The sequence below is a fragment of the Augochlora pura genome, chromosome 11 (genome assembly GCF_028453695.1).
Source record: "Augochlora pura isolate Apur16 chromosome 11, APUR_v2.2.1, whole genome shotgun sequence".
Taxonomy (NCBI): Eukaryota; Metazoa; Arthropoda; class Insecta; order Hymenoptera; family Halictidae; genus Augochlora; species Augochlora pura.
Genome location: NC_135782.1, coordinates 11,769,949 through 11,788,575, shown reverse-complemented (window position 1 = coordinate 11,788,575; position 18,627 = coordinate 11,769,949). Strand labels below are relative to the sequence as shown.

At 32.7% G+C, this 18,627-nt stretch overlaps 1 protein-coding gene across 1 annotated transcript in view; it reads left to right on the top strand.

The window, feature by feature from the left end:
• The window catches only part of LOC144477165 (uncharacterized), a 155,416-nt gene that overhangs the window by 72,064 nt on the left and 64,725 nt on the right, over positions 1-18,627 (top strand). The window contains exon 2 of the mRNA XM_078194653.1: positions 753-938. Within this exon, the coding sequence (XP_078050779.1) occupies positions 753-938 (186 nt within the window). The remainder of the gene's footprint in view (positions 1-752; positions 939-18,627) is intronic.

The following is an 18,627-nucleotide window of genomic DNA, read 5'->3' as shown; positions in this document are numbered from 1 at the left end:
CCTTTAGTAAATATTTATTCGAAACAATTTGAACAATGCCCAACTCTGCTACACAACTGAACTTGTTCCTTGTTTCTGTTTCATAAAACAACTAAAGTATTGGTACACCAAGTTTCGAGAAGTCATTCTAAAGAGGGAGCTTCGATCTTCAAGTCTGTGGTCGATTTATTCGTGAATGAAATTTTTTAGTGGTTTGGGAGACGTTTCAGTTTGTAACATTTTCCAGTAAATCTTTGTCTTCGGTTTTCCATTTGATATCAGTAGTAAAAGCAGAACTGATCAATGGATTGCAAAGATTGAATCTTTAAAACAAGTTCAAATTTATTACGGTATGACTGATTTTTACAAGATTACAGCAGATCAAACGTTAACAATTTGTCAAACATCTGAAATTCAGTGTACAAATACATTTTACACTGTTCGTATCTTAATTTGTAGTCCTGAGCATTTCATGTACAAATAAGACTATCGATTATTGATATCTTATTAATATTGTACTTACCGATATCTCGATAATATCGATAAAGTATCGTTAATCCTTTTAGCAGCAATCAGAATTAACGCGTTTCATCCAAAACAATTAAAAAATAGATTATTTGTAAAATCAGGAAAGTAGCTTCGCTTCGGTATATTCGTATTCGATGTAAAAACGGCAGGAGTTAGGAATATTTAAGTAATAAACGATCTAGAATGTAAACGTTGGAGGAGTTGTGGAACGCATTGTAATTTATACTTTTCTTTCCGTGTTTCAGATCTGCAAAGATTCGTACAAATGCAATTGCACGGGAATAAAAGGTGGTCCAGGTTTTGTTGGAATCCCTGGGCCACAAGGACCGGAAGGACTTCCGGGTGAAATCGGTCCGGACGGTCCCCCGGGTCCAAAGGGTGAGAAAGGTGATGGAGGACAATATGGCGGGACCGGAGAAAAGGGCTACAGGGTAAGTCAGCAATTTCATCTACAATTTATTTAATAAATGCAACTGTCCGAGAGTATTACCTCGGTTATCCGAAATGCGTCAAGTGACAGTATTGAACCCTCGATTTGCGATCAAATTTGATTCGATGACAATCGTGATTCAATCGACCGAAATTGGATAAAAATAATTCTTATTACACTAGGAACAACCTAAAGATTAATAGATCCATTAATAAGAAGTATTAATGAACGAAACTGAGTGAATGATTCATATCATCTTCCACTGTATAGTTGTTAAAGTGGTCCGTCGATCGAGGGTTAATTTTATTTATTGCAATGCAACACACGATCGTTTGCAAAAACAAATGAAGAACGTCTCTTTCATTTGTTATTCACAAGGAAATGCAAGTGTTCGAACAATACAGCTTTTGCGCTCTGAATTCATGCTTTTACACTTTATATGTATTCACGTTTCTTTTTCAAGTCGAACGTATCCTTTTGCGAGTCTTGTTCTCCTCTCTTCGAATCAAGTACACGCTTTTGCAAATGAAATTTATTTTATGGATGTCTAAAATAAAGTAATACATAAAGAACTTGAAATATTTTTTGCAAATTGCTTCGCAGATTACTGTGGACACTAAATAGGGATAGTCGAACAAAGTATTGTACATGTACAGTTACGCTAAAAAGTATTCGTACACTTTCCAGATTTGGAAAACCTTCTTATAATTGGCTCAAACAATTTCAATTTAATTTGGGTGTTAGACGGATTAGTTTATTGGACAATGACTAAAAAATTGTTTCCGAAAATTTCAATCGGTTGCGGTGACAACAAAATTTATAGAAAATGTTGCTTCAACCCTTTTGTCAGAGCCTATATCGAAGATTTGAAAAATACGTTTTCAAAATACGAAAGATGTAAGAATTACTCGTGTTTGGTTTAAATTCGTATAAAACTGCTATTTTCACGAACTTTGACAGGTTTATAACAACGCTAAGCGAATTAAAAATGCATCGTTTAAGTTTTCGATATAGCCTCGAATAAAAAAGTTGAAAAAGTAGCCCTCCTCAATTTTGTATTATTTCAATTGCAATTTTTTAGCTGTTGTCAAGTAAATTCTAATATTTCAGAAACATTAAATAACTTGTTCCAATTATAAATTGATTTTGACAAGCCTCCACAAAATTCAGAAAATAGATAAATTTGTTGGTCGGACAATACTGACACTGTTATTTCAACCATTATTAACTATATATCAATTACATCTTTACAAAAATTCAATAATTGGTAAAAAACTACTTTTTCTTGTACCTGTTATCAAGTAACCATTTTGTTGCAATTATCAGCCGCATAGATGACGTATGTTCACTATTAAATTAGTATTTTAATATCACTGTTACATGCTGTTATATATAATGATGTAATTAATGTTAGACTAACAACTTCGAGAAAAACAATTGTTTAAAAAAATAGAATGAAAGAAATTAATTTGCGTCGGGCTAGAGAAGAGTTAATTTGACCTGTGCAAGAATAAGTTTGATTTCAAAAAAGGTGAATATAACTTGCCACAAGATGAATTTGAGTACAAAACCTTTAAAACAGCTACTTGGATACAGCGCTAAATTAGATAGGTACATATTTATTGATGTACAATAAGTACATAGTATTGTGCGTGGATTACGTTAAATTTTTCTATTTACATGTGAAATGTGTTTGAATAATGAAGAATTTGGATTTGGCAAGAAATTTGTTGCATATATAGTTTTTAATAAATGAAAGTAAATGTTTTGAACATTTTATTATAGTTTTATTATAAAAGTTCTTACTTATTAAATACAAGAAGGTTAGCGATTCTTGAGGGATACGAAATTGTCAATCAGTATTGATTCACAACTGGATTGAAATATATTTTTTTTCTGTTATAAAACATTCAATTATTAGATTAAAAGGTTGTTATTAAAATTTCAACTTCAAACTCAATCAATATTTTCTTGATTGCGCATTCAACGCATACCCAATCTTCACATTTGGCGTACTGCGGCCAATTTTCGTCAATGAAACTTTGTAAATGAAGCACTTTGTGACTTCCTTATTAAAGTCTAGTTTTCTCCTTGTGCGACCATGTTTTCTCTTACTTACCATTCGGTCGGTACCGAATGACAGACATTTGGAAGAAGTATGTATAGACCTTGATGCGTAACGTATACAAAAAATTCTAAAATTAGGGCTCTTCGTTTACCGTGACACGACTATATACTTAAAGACACTGAAAAAACGGAATAACTTTTTTCCAATTGTACCTAATGGTTCGAAGTTTTATTTAAGGACAGAAGAAATAGCCCATTCGACAATGACTATAATGTTTTTATTTTAATTTTGCTATTATGTACTTGAAATGACAAAGAGAAAATTTGTGTTTGAAGGCTTATAATATAAAAACACATTTTGTAGATTTCGGTAACGTATATGCGTTTACTTTAATAATTTTATCGAAATCAGTTGACCTTGATATAAGCTGTGAATAATTAAATATCGCGATGATTGCAGTATTCCACGAATTTCAATGAAAAACGGTTAATTTTTCTACATAATTTAATTAATGTAGCTTGACTATGCGTCAATCGACTTTAACGTAATTTTTCACATGTATATAAATGATCGAGATCTAAAAAACATATTTTTTAAATCTTTGTTATATGCTCAGATAAAACAGTCGATAAACCAGAGTCCTTTATATATTGTATATTGTAATTCCAAATAGAAAAATTGTTTAAATGTATTCTTGTCATTGTCTAATAGGCTATTCCTTTTATTATTTAGAAAATATACAGGTTATTTGGCCTACTTTGAGAAAATTATACCAATCTTCAAGTGTTCTTAAATATACCGGTCATTAGACCTGTGAAACTAATTGTTAATGATTCAAATATTAATGTACGTATTTGCTAGTTCGAAATCTTACTGGTGTTACAGTCAGAGGAATATACCAATGTTTGTTACGTAAAACAACAATACAGTTTGCCAACAATGGAAACAGGATCTAGTTTTGGTTATTATTGCAATATCAGTTGGTACTGCGTGATGCTACTGTTTATACAGGGTGTCCGTCTATAAATGTCCAAGCAAATATCTCGTAAAGGCTTGAAGTTATAAAAAAAGTTCAGTAAGAGAAGAGATGTAAGTATCAGATGTACAAAGGTTATTTCTCCTCTTTTTTTATTCGTGACCTCCCCAAGTTATGAAGGTCAATTTCGTTTTTTTTTTAAATGCCTACATATATCTTTTGCATATTTTTACATAGGTTACGAATAAACAAAAAAATTAACGCGCACCTTGTAGCTGTTCTGAAACCATGTAAATTTCTTTGATTAAACTTTCGTATAACTTCAAGTCTTTACGAGATATTTGCTTGGACATTTATGGACGGACATTCTGTATATTGATGCAGAATTATATTTTATACTGTTTAATATTTTTAAAGAAGTTATTTTTTGATGTGTCAACTCAATAGATGAAAACGTTTACTTCCAATTGCTTTTAAGTAAATTCTTGCTTAATTATTATCAATATAATTTGTAATTAGTAGATCCACGAAAGTAGGGAAAAGAATTTATTACAATTTCGTACATTTCCAAAGTAGAGTGTTGTTTATTCTGAAAAATTTACAGTAGTTTCAAATTAATAACAATTGTGCACAGTCTGTATCAAATTCATATATTTTTTTAATATAATAATATAAAAACTGATATTTTTGATAAACATGACATAAACTAACGCTTGTTATTGCATAACTCTCGTAGTGATTTATATAAGTTATATAATCTTATGTAGCAATTACAGTTGACATTAGGGGATTAAATTAGTATAAACTTACCAATATTTATGGAATATCCCTGGAAACTGTATAAGAAGCATTTCACAATTAATGGCAGACTCTTGAGTTAGCAACAGTAAAAAGGATACGAGAACATGAACGTAAAACTAATTTTGACAAATGACGCAATTGCGTCGTAACATCTTTAACGAGAAACGCAGGCAAATTTCTTTTATTGCTGTGAGTCAATTTCAACATCGTAATGTGTCAGCTGTGTTTAACTAGTTTCGTACATTAGAGCTATTTCCGTTATGGTATTCAGGTGAGTGAAAACCTTCGAAGCTATATATTTCGACACACTAAAATTAACAACTGCTCAAATCGTATGCATTGAAATAAAAAAATTTTTTCGTTTTGAATATGACGTATTGAAAAGGATGTGTATTGGGTGGTGATTCTGGTAACATGACTCAAATAATTCATAAAATATTTGTCAAACGAAAAATTGTTTCAAATAGAAGTTACATGGTGTCCAGGGAGACATATAGTATTCTAATCAGTTTTATGTTATTTTGCTTTTTAACAAGATATGAAGATCATCTTCAATTTTTTAAATGGAATGGTTAATATTTCTTTTCGAATTTGGTTAAAACATTGAATTCTACATAAAAAAGTATTGCACGGGGTCTAAGATATATAGTTAATAAGATATTAGCAAAATAAGTTTTAATTTAAGCGACGTACGAACTGCTGCATTTATTAGAAAACATTGTCAATAGTTTCTGCTGTTATTGGAAAACATTTTTTTTTTATTAATACTAAATTACATCTACAACTAGCTTCCTTGAGCTAACCAGCAACTTTGATAAATTAATTATAACTTGCATGCGGTAAATCGCTCAGTAGCGTTGCCGCTAACATTACCTGCGATGTTCCTTCTTTAACTTAGTTCTACATGTCGGTTGGTTTGCTCCTTTTCACATCTTCTGTTTTGTGGTATGTGATTTAGATCCCTGATGTGCTCATTAGGGTGGTTTGTTACTCGTTTCTTGTGTGCTATAGCGGATTTTTCTACCTGTTGTTTGATATCATGCATACCCAAATCTTTATGTAGCGAATCTGAAGTAATGTACCATGGAGCGTCAGCAATAATTCTCAGTGCTTTGTTCTGGAACCTTTGGATGATGTTTATGTCGTTTCTCTTGGCGCACCCCCAGAGTTGTATCGCATATGTCCAAATTGGAATGATCGCGACCTTATACAGGAGTAGTTTATTGCAAAACGTAAGTTTTGATTTTCGTCCCAGGATCCAATACATTGTTCTTATTTTGTGATTAAGTTGCTTTCCCTTCTCTTTTATGTGGTCTTTCCATGTCAGTCTCTTATCCATGTGCAGACCAAGGTATCTGACACAGTTCTTTTCCTCAAGGTTCTCGTTGTTTAGTGTGACTGCAGGAGACGTAACACCTCTGGTAGTGAATGTAATGTGTGCTGATTTGTTTGCGTTGATTTTAATTTTCCATTTTTTGGCCCATTCTGAAGTCTTGTCCAAAGCTCCCTGCAGGAATCGTGACGCCTCCGCAGGGTTTTTATGAGAAGCCAAGAACGCAGTGTCGTCCGCGGATGTAGCCACTAATACATTTTCGTCTTTAGGGAGGTCTGCTGTGAAAATTTGGTATAATGTGGTACCCAGGACGCTACCTTGGGGAACTCCCGCGAGTATAGGATTGATCTTCGAGTATTTGCCGTTTTGGTTAGCCTGGTAGAACCTGTCAGTTAAGTAGGATTTGAGCAGATCATAGTAGTTGTGAGGAAGATATTGCTTAATTTTATATAACAAGCCCATGTGCCACACTCTGTCAAAAGCCTGATTAATGTCAATGAATGCTGCGGAACATACCATATGTTTCTCAAAGCTTTCTTCTATCACGTTGACTATACGATGTACTTGTTCAATAGTAGAGTACTGCTTGCAAAAGCCAAATTGATGTTGCGGGATTATGCTTTTTTCCGTTAATATTGGTGTTAGCCTGTTTAAGAGTAATCTTTCAAATAGTTTTGACAAGATTGGTAACAAAGAGATAGGCCTATAAGAGGTCACTTCTGTGGGTGGTTTGTCAGGCTTTTGGATAAGAATGATATTCGTGAATTTCCATTGGATGGGAAAATACTGGATTTTTAGTATCGCGTTATATATTTGTGTGATTGCTACTATACCTTTCTTTTTTGGTATTTCTTTTAACATTTTAGCAGTAATAAGATCATATCCAGGTGCTTTTCTATCGTTGAGTTTCTTTATTTCTTGTGCTATTTCGCTGGGACTGAAATGTTTGATGGGTTCGCAATGTTGTAAGGGAGCATTAAGGAAGTTCGTGATGTCTCTGAAGTCGCTGTCGGCCAATGGTATCTCGTTCGGTGTGAAGATTGTGGATAAGTGATTTGCAAAAGTATCGGCTTTTTCTTGATCGTTACTAGCCCATCAATTGGTATCCATTTTTATAGGAGAAATGTGAGCAGTTGGTCTTATCAATTTTTTTGTAATTTTCCACAAGGAGTAGTCATCTTCCTGTCGTGGCGACAAACTTTGAAGGTATTCTTGGATCCGCTCATTTGTAGTTTTGTGTAGCAGGTTTGCGAGTTCCCTGGTTAACTTATTTAGCAGCCCTTTATCATCAGGGTGCCTATAAAGCTGCCATTTCTTCCTTGCCTTCCTTTTTTCTGCAATTTTGATTTTCACGATTAATGGATAGTTCATTGCATGTTTATTTCCAGCTTTGGTTTCAGGCGTCGATTAATACGCTGCTTCTTGTAGCGTCTTAACTAAAAGTTCTACCGCTTGATCTAAGTTGTTCGGAGTTTTTAATGGGATTTTCAGGTCTAAATTACTATTTATAAGAGTTCTATAGAGAGACCAGTCCGTTTTCGAGTTTGTCCAGTACGGCCGTTTTTCGTTTTCTACAAACGTGGAGCTCAGTGTAAGTATAATTGGCGAATGATCAGATGACAAGTCAAAGCTTGTGTTTACTTCAACCTGGCTTAGAGAGATACCTTTGGCTATAAAAAAGTCTAAAAGATCTGGTGTTCTTTTGGGGTCGGTTGGCCAGTGAGTCGGTTCACCTGTGCTGAAGTGATTATATCCTCTCGATGTCATTGTTTTCTGGAGTTCTTTGCCTTTTGGATTGCTGAGCCTTGAACCCCATTGAGGATGCTTTGCATTGTAGTCTCCGCCTGAGATGAATTTTACACCTAACGTATCAAAGAATTTATTTTACTTATTACATGTTTGGGTGGACAGTAGACCGCAGCAATGACGAGTGAACCGTACGCATCTTTCACTTCGACGCTAGTTGACTGCAGATAATTTTTTTCGAATTTTATTAATTCAGAGTGCGATATCTTTTCATTAATAATAATAGCGGTTCCTCCGCGAGCAGTTCCGTCTGGATGATTGGTGTTATATGTTTTGTACTTGTAAATATTAAAGTAGCTTCTGTCAGTGAAATGAGTTTCACTAATTAGGAGAATGTCTATTTTATTTCTATGTAGAAATAATTCTACTTCCCGTTTGCGTTGCTGCAAACCGTTTGCATTCCACAAGGCTATCCTCATGTTGTCAGGCATCGTTATTTTCTGTTAACGAAAGCAGTAAGCAAGTTTATAATCATGCTGTTTTGGTCCATTAACTGCTTAAAAAGAGACTCGAATTTCTGGAGGAATTGATTTAGCATTATGTTAGTAGAATCATTTTGGTCATTCTGCATTGTGTTACCTGCTGTAGCTTGGGCGTAACTTACATTTTCACGTTTACTATAATTTCTGTTTATTGTTGTATTATTATTTGGTTTGCTTCTTATGTCTTGCAATTTTCGATATACGCTGCATCCTTTGTCACACAATACACATTTTGCAGCAGTGTTTTTCTCCTTGGTGCAGGTATTCGTGGGGTGATCTCCAGCACATTTGACACAGTTGAATGGCTTAGTGCAATACCGCTTAGTATGTCCGTATTTTTGACAGCGATGGCACTGAGGTATTTCTTTCTTTTTACGCGGCGGTACGACTTCTATTATGGTGTTAAGGAGGTGTTTTAGTGCATATATTTCTTTATTTTTTTCACCTGGTGCTTGGTCCACAAAAAATAAAGGGAGTAATTCTTTCGTTTTCCAGCTACGAATATTAGTGACACTTCGACACGATTGGCGAGGGATCTGTCCCTCCACTTCCTTGCTGCATTTTCTCACTAACAAATGGTGATTCTTAATATATAACCTTATTGATATAAACTATAAACTTGATATATACTTGGTGTCCGAATATTATGTGATTCACTGTATGTGTGTTTACACTCGAGGCTCGTTATATATACACGTCAGTACTCTTTGACGGTTCGCACGCGACTCCTCATTGGAAAACATGCATGATTAATACGTTTGATGACTATGTAGCATTTAGGAATGATGAATGCATGACTGATAGGTCCCTCGTAAACAAAGTCGCGTTGATTGATGGTCTATTTTAATAAATATGATTCATTTCGCTAATATCTCAATAAATATATATCTAATATCCGATTTGGTATAACACCATTTTCATGTAGAATTCAATGCTCTATCCAAATTCGGGAAGAAATATTAACTATTTAAAAAATTGAAAGTGACTTTCATATTTCAATAAAAAAAAACAAAGTAACATGAAATTAATTAGAATACTATATTAGCCCTAGAAGTCATGCAACTTCAATCGGAAACATTTTTTCGTACATCAAATATTTTATGAATTATTTGAAATCGTTTTGTTACGAGACTCATCCTATTTAAATGAATTGTTGCAATAACCTGCAAAGGGCACTATTTCCAAAAGTATCAAAATGTTGTTGATACGGAATTTCATGGTGCGTATTTGAATAAAATATGATCGATGCGAGCATTACAGTACATTAAAAAATTCACGATGCTTTTATTAGCGATTAAAAGCAAAAGTAATACATTATTATTAAAAATATGGTGATAGATTTAACATTAGAAAGTCTGGAAAGAATTACAAACTACATTAGTCGATTTTATATCTTGAAAAGACGTATCATCTGTAAAAATATGATTCTATACTTTCAGTACAACTAAATACCGAAAACAATTACAGTATTCTTCTTATTTGCGTGTCGATTACGTTCACGAGTTTACAAAATAAATTATAACGAGGACATTAATAAAAATGAACACAACTGATAACGCGTTAAATTTCATGAATCGTTAATTTCATAAATGTTCTCAGTTTATGCGATATTAACAAGTTCGTGAATATATGCAATAAAGGTTAATGAAATTAAATTATGTTAATGCAGCTTCGAAGCTTTTATTATACATGATAATCAGAAAATTTATTTTTACGAATGCCGATTTCAGAACGTCCAAATGTAGAAATAATGTATTTACATATATAGAACAGTTTAATAAATCGTTCGCATACAAATGCAAAAGAATAAAATAATCCCTTAATTCTGCGCTTCCGTCTCAATTTATTTGTAATTTATTATGATTGTGCAGCTTTTTATATGATCCTATTCTCATTCTTTTTAATGACGCCATTGTGATCGAGAAAAGTGCCGAAAAATTCTGAATGTATTTATAAGGTACATAAAGTAAGGCGCTCAGAACTAATTTCGTTGACGTAAAACGAAGATTTAAAAAAGGAGAGATTATGTCACTATTAACACATATTCGTCCGGTAATTTTTTGCACTACCATTCACAAAATGCCGGCATTATTTGATACTATCTGTCGAAATGATACGATCTCTATAAAAACAACGTAACTTGTTAAAAATCATATATTTTTCAGTGATTATTATAATTATATCATCTTTGGTTAAAATGAGCTCTGTTTGGTAAAAATTAGAATTTAATTTATTTCGAATTAAAAGAACAAGAATCAATTATATTCTGTAATATACAAGTGATGAATCTTTCGTTTGCGAAATGACGAATTATAATATTAATACAACCATAGTGTAGAAAATTTTATTCGATTTTCCTTGAAATATGCTAGGTATAAAGGTATTATGAATTGTCCTTTACTGTCCCTTATTGGGGGAAGAAATCCTATCCTATCTAAATCCTCTCGCTTTCCCGTGCTCTCTTCCTAGCCTCTTCCATTTTCTTTTCATTCGAGACTTTATTATTATTGGTTAAGTTATACGCGTGGAATGAGACGCGATTAGGTGAAGCGATTGACCGATCCCCCTTATTCCTCGTGTCGATTGGTTCATAGGCTCCTCTTAATTACCAATAAAAGTGAGTTGCGGGAGATTGTAGCCAAATAAAGATTATGCACATGCAGGTTAGGCGAAATTCTTGATTTCTCCACAAAAAATTCTGTCATCTTTCCAGCAAAGGGCACTACGTATAATGTTTAATACATCAACATTTCGTGAAATATCTCAAATTATTTTCATTGCAAAAAACATGAAAGAATACTGCGTATAAAGGCGAAAAGTTTCAACAACTTCTATAATGAAGTACGCGATTTATCAAATATGTGGGATGTATATTGATTTTTTAGATATTGTACCTTATTGCTTACTTACACAGAATAGTTCAACAAGTTGGAAAGAGTAAAAAAACGTGCAATTTGTTAAAGAAAACTTTATTCATAAACAATTTATTGTAATTAGTTAGCACGGAACCTGCGTTCCAGAATGTTTAAATTCTTGTAATTAAATAACAAATTCAAAATCCGGCTGTAAAACTCTATGAAACGCTATGAATGACAAAAAGCCTTGCAGAACATTAAAAGATGAGTATTTGCGAGTGTAATTAAGCATGGATATCAAAGTCATGCTCCTTTAATCGCTATGAACACGCAAGAAATATGCGAAAAACGTTACAAAATATTTAAAAACGATTGTTTTCGCGTGAAATCAACTGAAAACGATAGTTCCCGCGAAGCGTTATTGAAATTTGTAAGAGTATCCAGGCCAAATATCTTTAATCGCTAATAAAATACGAAAAACTGTAAGACTTTAACAAAAGCGGTTCACATGGCGCATAACCTTGACATTTGTAATTAGTACAGTGTTGTAATGAGTTTTGTAAATTAATACAAATTATTACCAGCATATGCGACCAGCCCAAGTATAGAATCCATACATTAATACCTAAAGGCACTGCAGTCTGTTTATGAGGTAAAACAGAAGCATATCTTAAATGCATAACTTAAAATCAAAATCGACGAATAACTGTTACAGAACCGATATAACTCGTAACAGTTAAAAGATTTTTTCGTTCCTGCGTGGCCACTTCTTTGCGGATCCTCCATTAAATCGAGGAAAAACTCGCTCCCAATTTATTAAGTGCGTAACCAAACGGTACCAAACGAGTTAGGGTGACGCGATCTCTGTACGGACCATTCGAGCGGCTAACGAGATTACCAAATTCATATTTCTTTCGTTCGTGTTTCCGATGCAATGATTCCACGATAACGTATACGCAATCTGAAAAAGGATTTAAAAAACGGTTCCATGGCGTCACCGGCCAGAATCGGGACGTTTCCAAATGCGGAGGAAGGCGAAGAGCAGCCCGGACGAGAGAGAATTACCAGCGGACTCCCACGAAGCCCGCCCTCACTCTATCTTCCCGTATCGAACTACCGCGAATCCGTTCTTTCGCAACTCGATCCGGCCTCTTGCCGACGCGACGCGACGTGACGTGACGTGACGTGACGCGATGCGAGAGTGATAGTTCTCGATAAATAATCCTTTATTCCTTCTTGAATCAATGACGATGCGCGAACAATATTACAACTTCTTACAGGCTCGAGTATCTTTCAAATAACATTTGTCAAATCGTTATTATAATATATCACCCTTTTTTTAAATTTACGGTTAATGTCGCGACAATGTTCAAGTCTGACCTACGCGGTGCTCGACTCTGTTCTTTTAACACATTCGCAGATGTGTATGTTATAGGAATCATTTTCATCGTAATGCAAAATTACTGTATAACATTTAAACTTGTAAGCCACATGACATTATCTTACGTTTTGTCTTTAGACATAGTATCTTCTGTATTCGATTGGCATGTGGTTGTTCGTTAAGATTTGATTACAAACGTTATAAGTTGGTGATACCATTTTTTTTTTTTTATTAAATTAAGTACTCGTGTATAACTTTAAAAGTCCTGTGTACTTATCCTTGTCATGCTCTTTTGATCTTCATTCTTCATACTGTTGGCGGACGTTGATTGATAGCAATCCTGTGTTATTTCGTGCGTTTCTGTTTTTCTTTCGGTTTGTGGCGTGTATATTGCAACAGAAAGGTTGTGACATGTGATTTCTCTCGGGGTGCCATCTTCTTTCGGAGCTATATCGTCTTCTTCATGGCCTTTGATTCCCTGGTGGAATGGGACCCAAGCGATCGTAAAGCGTTTGCCATTGTTGTTTGCCATTGTTGTTTGCCATTGACTTTGAACGTTTGTTACGACTCCTTATACAAATTACAGTATTGAATTATTTAAATATTTTTCAAATTTTATATTAATATGTGTCGATATGAATCAATTTATTGGATGGTTTCCGTTGGATACGTTTTTATAGCTCCAGTATTTTCAATCATTTAAATGATTTTGGTTAACATCAATTTTAGTAAAAGTTGATCTTGACATGATTTATTTAAACGAAAACAAAAATAGAACTACTTTTCCATTATATTTAATGATCATTTGTTATCTTCACTAAAATAATGCACGTTTGACTCTGGCATTTATTAATATACACTTTACGTGTTAACGATGTCGCCAACATTAACTTTTGATTTCCCAGAAATGTGAAATATATCAAATGATGGTTTTATAAAGATTGTATCTATATTTTTTCGTGTCAAACATTCCCGGTTATAGATATAATTAATCAAAAATTCGCACCGTCATTTTTAAGAAAGGTACATTTGTATCATTTATTACGTCTTTGCACTAATAGAAAGCAATTAAACTACAAGAAAATAAGAAAATGACCATTATAATATTGTTCGATTTTTCCATCTATACTTTCTCCTGACATGATATTCGAAAAACGATGAAGAGCAGTCCTAATAACTATAGACTTTACAGTTTTAAAATTACTTCCTTCAACGGATTTCCTTATCAATTCTTTTTTCTCTAGTTGCAGAACGTTTTGCACGCGTCTTCTTACTTTTTCGACAAGCTCGACACTTTCGTATCAGAGAACTGCTTACTCTTTCAAAGATCCCTGGACGCGATCTCACCATTTCACTTTCAAATTCGATGTTAAACATTTATTATAATTACCGTTTCTCCGATTTAAAATCAATTAAATTTATATTAAAAATTCAATGTAATTAATAGGTTTTTATAAAAAATCTGTTACAATTTAAATTATTATTTAAATTCGTTTAATAATTTATTATAATTTAACTTTCGCTCAGAAGTCTATTCGAATTATATTTTTCATTATAAATCTATTATTAAGCATCTAAAATTCCTTTAAAGCAAAAAGATATTTTACACATTCTAAAACCTTTTGCACACATACAAAACATTTTTAATTGTGAATCGGAGATGATTCACATGTAAAAAATAGAAATTGCAATTTCATCCTGAAAAGTTTATACTTTGAGTACGATTTTTTTAACAAAACTAAGAATATTCCATATCTGAGTTAGATATTCTTTCGACTATGACATTAAGTTATTAAAAATATTACAGTCAAGTTCACGTATGAAAATGTCCTGCTACTCATCGAAATTTAATGACTTCTTTTAAAGTATGTTGTTTTGCCTTTGAACCTATAAATATAATAAGTTTTCTTTTCTTCGTAAGTAAAAATCGTAAGTAATTATAGTCAGGTATCATTTGATCAAATCTAACATGGACATTGTTTGAATAATTTTTCTAGAAAATGCAAATCATTTTTATTCAAATTACTGCATTTAACGTATTTTTTGTATTTTCCATATGAATAAATATTCCTATAAAATATTCCTCAAACATTTTCAGACGAATTTAAAAAATATTTCTTTTAATGGACTGCATAAAATACAACCATTATGAAGGTAATTGCTGATAAATTTCAAACATTCAAAGATTTTCTAACAACAATTAACTCTTGAATAAAGCACAATTTAGTTACGTTTGATGATAAGATTAGTTCACCTAAATTTGTTGGCTAAAAAAACTTTTCATTTCAATTCAGAATTCCATTGTTATTTATAAAACAAATGAAAAAGTACTGAAAATAGTTTATTATTATTTATGCTCTTATTTAAAAATTTCTGAAGTTTGGAGCGATCGAACTTTTATTAAAAGATGATCGGTTAATAACTTACGGTGTTTATTTGTAAATTTTCAGAATATGTTATCGATTTAATTCGTATAACGATCGAAATTTTTCGAAAAGTAATGTGAATAATAAAATAATGTTTCATAAGAAATCATTATGAAGTAACGAAAAGCGAGATTGCTCGCAAACACTAGCTATAAATGTAGATTGGCAGCCGCTCAGTAAAATATTTGTATAGCTTTTAAAATGGAATGGATTTTTAAAATGTCGAACAACAGACTTGAATTTGCTGAATATGTTAGCTAGAATAGTTCACTGGACAATGTCCAAACTTGTGAGAATTCCAATTGATTGAAATGATCAAACATAAAAATATTATGTTTCTCACCATTTTGATCAAAACTTAGAACGAAAACTTAAATAATGCGTTTTATAAATCTCGATAACTAGACTGTACATGTTAGGCATTTAAAAAAAAAAAAGAGTAAATGCCGGAGAGAAATTTAAGAGTACCATTACATCATTTTCAATTTACTAAACATGTTATGAATAAAGCAAATGTTTAAAAAAACTGCTTAACTTGTCTCTGCGTTAATCGATTTCGTTGCTACGAAAATTAGTAAAACCTTAGATATGCGTTGTTTAAATTAACGCTTTAGGCTGCAGGAAAAATTCAGAGACATAATAATTGATTTCACGTGTCATTTCATCCAGTTGTAATTGTGCCATAAAATTGTTCACTCATTGTCCAGTAAACTAATCAATCTAGCATGTCAACAAAATTTAAGTCATTTGATCAAATTTGGATAAAGTTACTACATTTTAAAAGATGAATATTATCGTTGCTCACTGTACGAAGATCTACATAGAATCTAAAACGTGCGGATATTGAAACGACAAAAAGGATTGCATAGTATGTATGGCGCGGATTCGTGATTCGGCGAAGAAAATATTGCAGTCGAAATAGATTGGGAACACAGAATTATCTTGCTAGTTAAAATGCATCACTTCCAAATGCGATTACGTAAAAGCTAAACGAGGTTACCAGGAGAAGAGAGGATGCAGTAACGAGATGATAAGAAACTTTATCGAAACGATGCGAAATGATGTTAAGAGCTCGTCGCTTGACGACCGACCGGTCAACTCCCTTAATGAACGTCTATCAGTTCGCGGCCAGATAAGAGTTTACGAGGGCGTTTTTTCATTTCTCTTTTTCCACGACACTTACGGATTGCATCTTTATATTAGGACGCCAGCGGGTCCAAACGAGTCGCAGCGGTGACGTCATGGCCCTTTCTGGTACCGCTGCATCGAGCGACCTTTTCAGACCGCTGCGCACAGCGTTGCCAGTACGCGTAACCGATTTCCATCAAGCACTGACCTTTTTTTTCTTCTGTCACTCTTTTAAAACATGTCACACTGATGATAATTGATCATTACAACTTGATCTGAACACTGCAAGAGGGTTTAACGAATCTTTTTTACCAGCATAGCCGAACATTGAATAGCCGTTGAAGAACAAATTGTTGTCTTTAAAAACAATATTATATTTGTTTTTACGATTTTATTCTGATTAATACATCATTCCTGTATCCTATAATTCAATTAATACACCAAGTTGAATTTTTCAAAATTGTAGCATGTTTTTTGTACAGTTACAAATATACCGATATTATTGAAAATGTTAATGTTAATAAATATTCAATTTTATTAGCTTCTATCAAATTTTATTGAATTTTCATACGTATGAAACGACAAGAAACACGTCGCATGTTACAATTTTGAAAAAATTTTTCTAAATATTAATTGAACTGTAAGATTTGGGATTTATGCGTTGATCAGGATAAAAGCGTAAAAACAAATTTGATAGACACAACAAAATTAAAAAGTCAGGAAAACATTATCAGTAAAAAGAATTAATGATCAAAACTCTCAAAATTGAAAACATGTGGCATGCAGAAATTTTCCTTGTAATGATAAATGTAACTAATACATTAATCATTTTTTTGACAAATATAGAAAATTATTCTTGATTACAATTCATTAAATAAGTCGAATTTTGTTAGATTCTGCAAAGAGAAACAGCATTATAAAAATAACTGTAATTAATATTGTCATTTCCGCTCTAGTATTATTAAACAAAATGTTTTAGTTTTCTGTATTTTTTATGGAAAATATATGTAATCAAATGTATTTTATAAATATTTTATAAATACGCATAACTTTAATTTACAATATGCTCATCGAAGAATTTTCTGGAAGGTTATCTGGACCGTTTACTAAAGTGGTCTAAGTCCATTTTCTCTTGTTTCGGGAAAATTAAAGGTTAACATATCTGTTAATTCAAAAAATTAGGTAAATTGTATGAAGTCTGACAATGTTTCTACTGTTTTATCAATATGTAATTTGCTTATATAAAGTTTTAGGCGTATTTTACTAAACTGATGTGTACTTACGGGTTGCAAATGGACTTCACCACTTTCAAAATAAACGATCCATTTAACATTTTGGTTGCTATACTTATGTTGAAAAATATTATTAAATTAATTGTTTTATCAATCATCTTCCACCTTGTACTATTAGATAGTATCGTTCTAATTGTGTGACGTGTGTTTAATTCTGTGATCGAAAAAACCATATAAGGTGTTGAACAATTTTCTGACTATTCGATTGCCACGTTTCATATGCTCGATATAATTTACATACAATCCAAGAAGGATGCTATGGGTTTGAAGGAATCGCACGGGTACAACAGGATCCCAATTCATATGGATACTGTCCTTTTTCTTGTCAACGTACGTTTCACCCACGTTCCTGGACATTTTAGACAACAGAGCTGTGAATGTCCTCCCACACTCGGTCTTGTATTGAGGCTATTTTGATATAGCTTTGTGCGTGGATTCGGAATAATCAGATGGTTTCACGAGGGCATGTGACAGTGTCATTTAGAATTGTTGTCCTTCATTTGAATTCATCGCGATTAGCAAAACATTGCTATGATACCTGGAACTCGAGAAATGAGGAGATTTAATAAAGCAGCTAACATTGTTACGAAGTTGTTAATTAATGCAATTGGTTTTCCATAATTCCTAGAAATCTTTTCTAAGCGTCCATAGTGTTGATTTGTCGCACCATCTTACCAGTCCTGTTACCTAGAATATAAATTTTTAACGAAAACAATTGGAAATTATTATTACCTTTAGTCACTGATACAGTGACAATGATCTTTTTCGAACCGTTTACTATCACAGTAAATAGTTTTCAAATTCCTCTTCTACAAAAACTTTTCTTTCTTTGTATCTCCAAATTCTTATTCGTTTTAAACGTTCAAAAATAAAATTACAAAAATAAAACCACTTATTTTTCCCTCCTGCTTTTTCTTTCAAATGATTAAGCAATATTCATTCACAACATAAAATGAAATTACTAGGTTAAAAGATATTACAAGGTTTAATAGGTTAAAAGAAATATTATTAACTTTTATGTTCATTTAATGTCCGATGATGAGAATAAATTGTATACTGCACTTTAAACATACTCTTTTTGCATAATTAATAGTTTTGACCTATACTCTTTTGCTTGCCTACCAGTGATATAATGTTACATA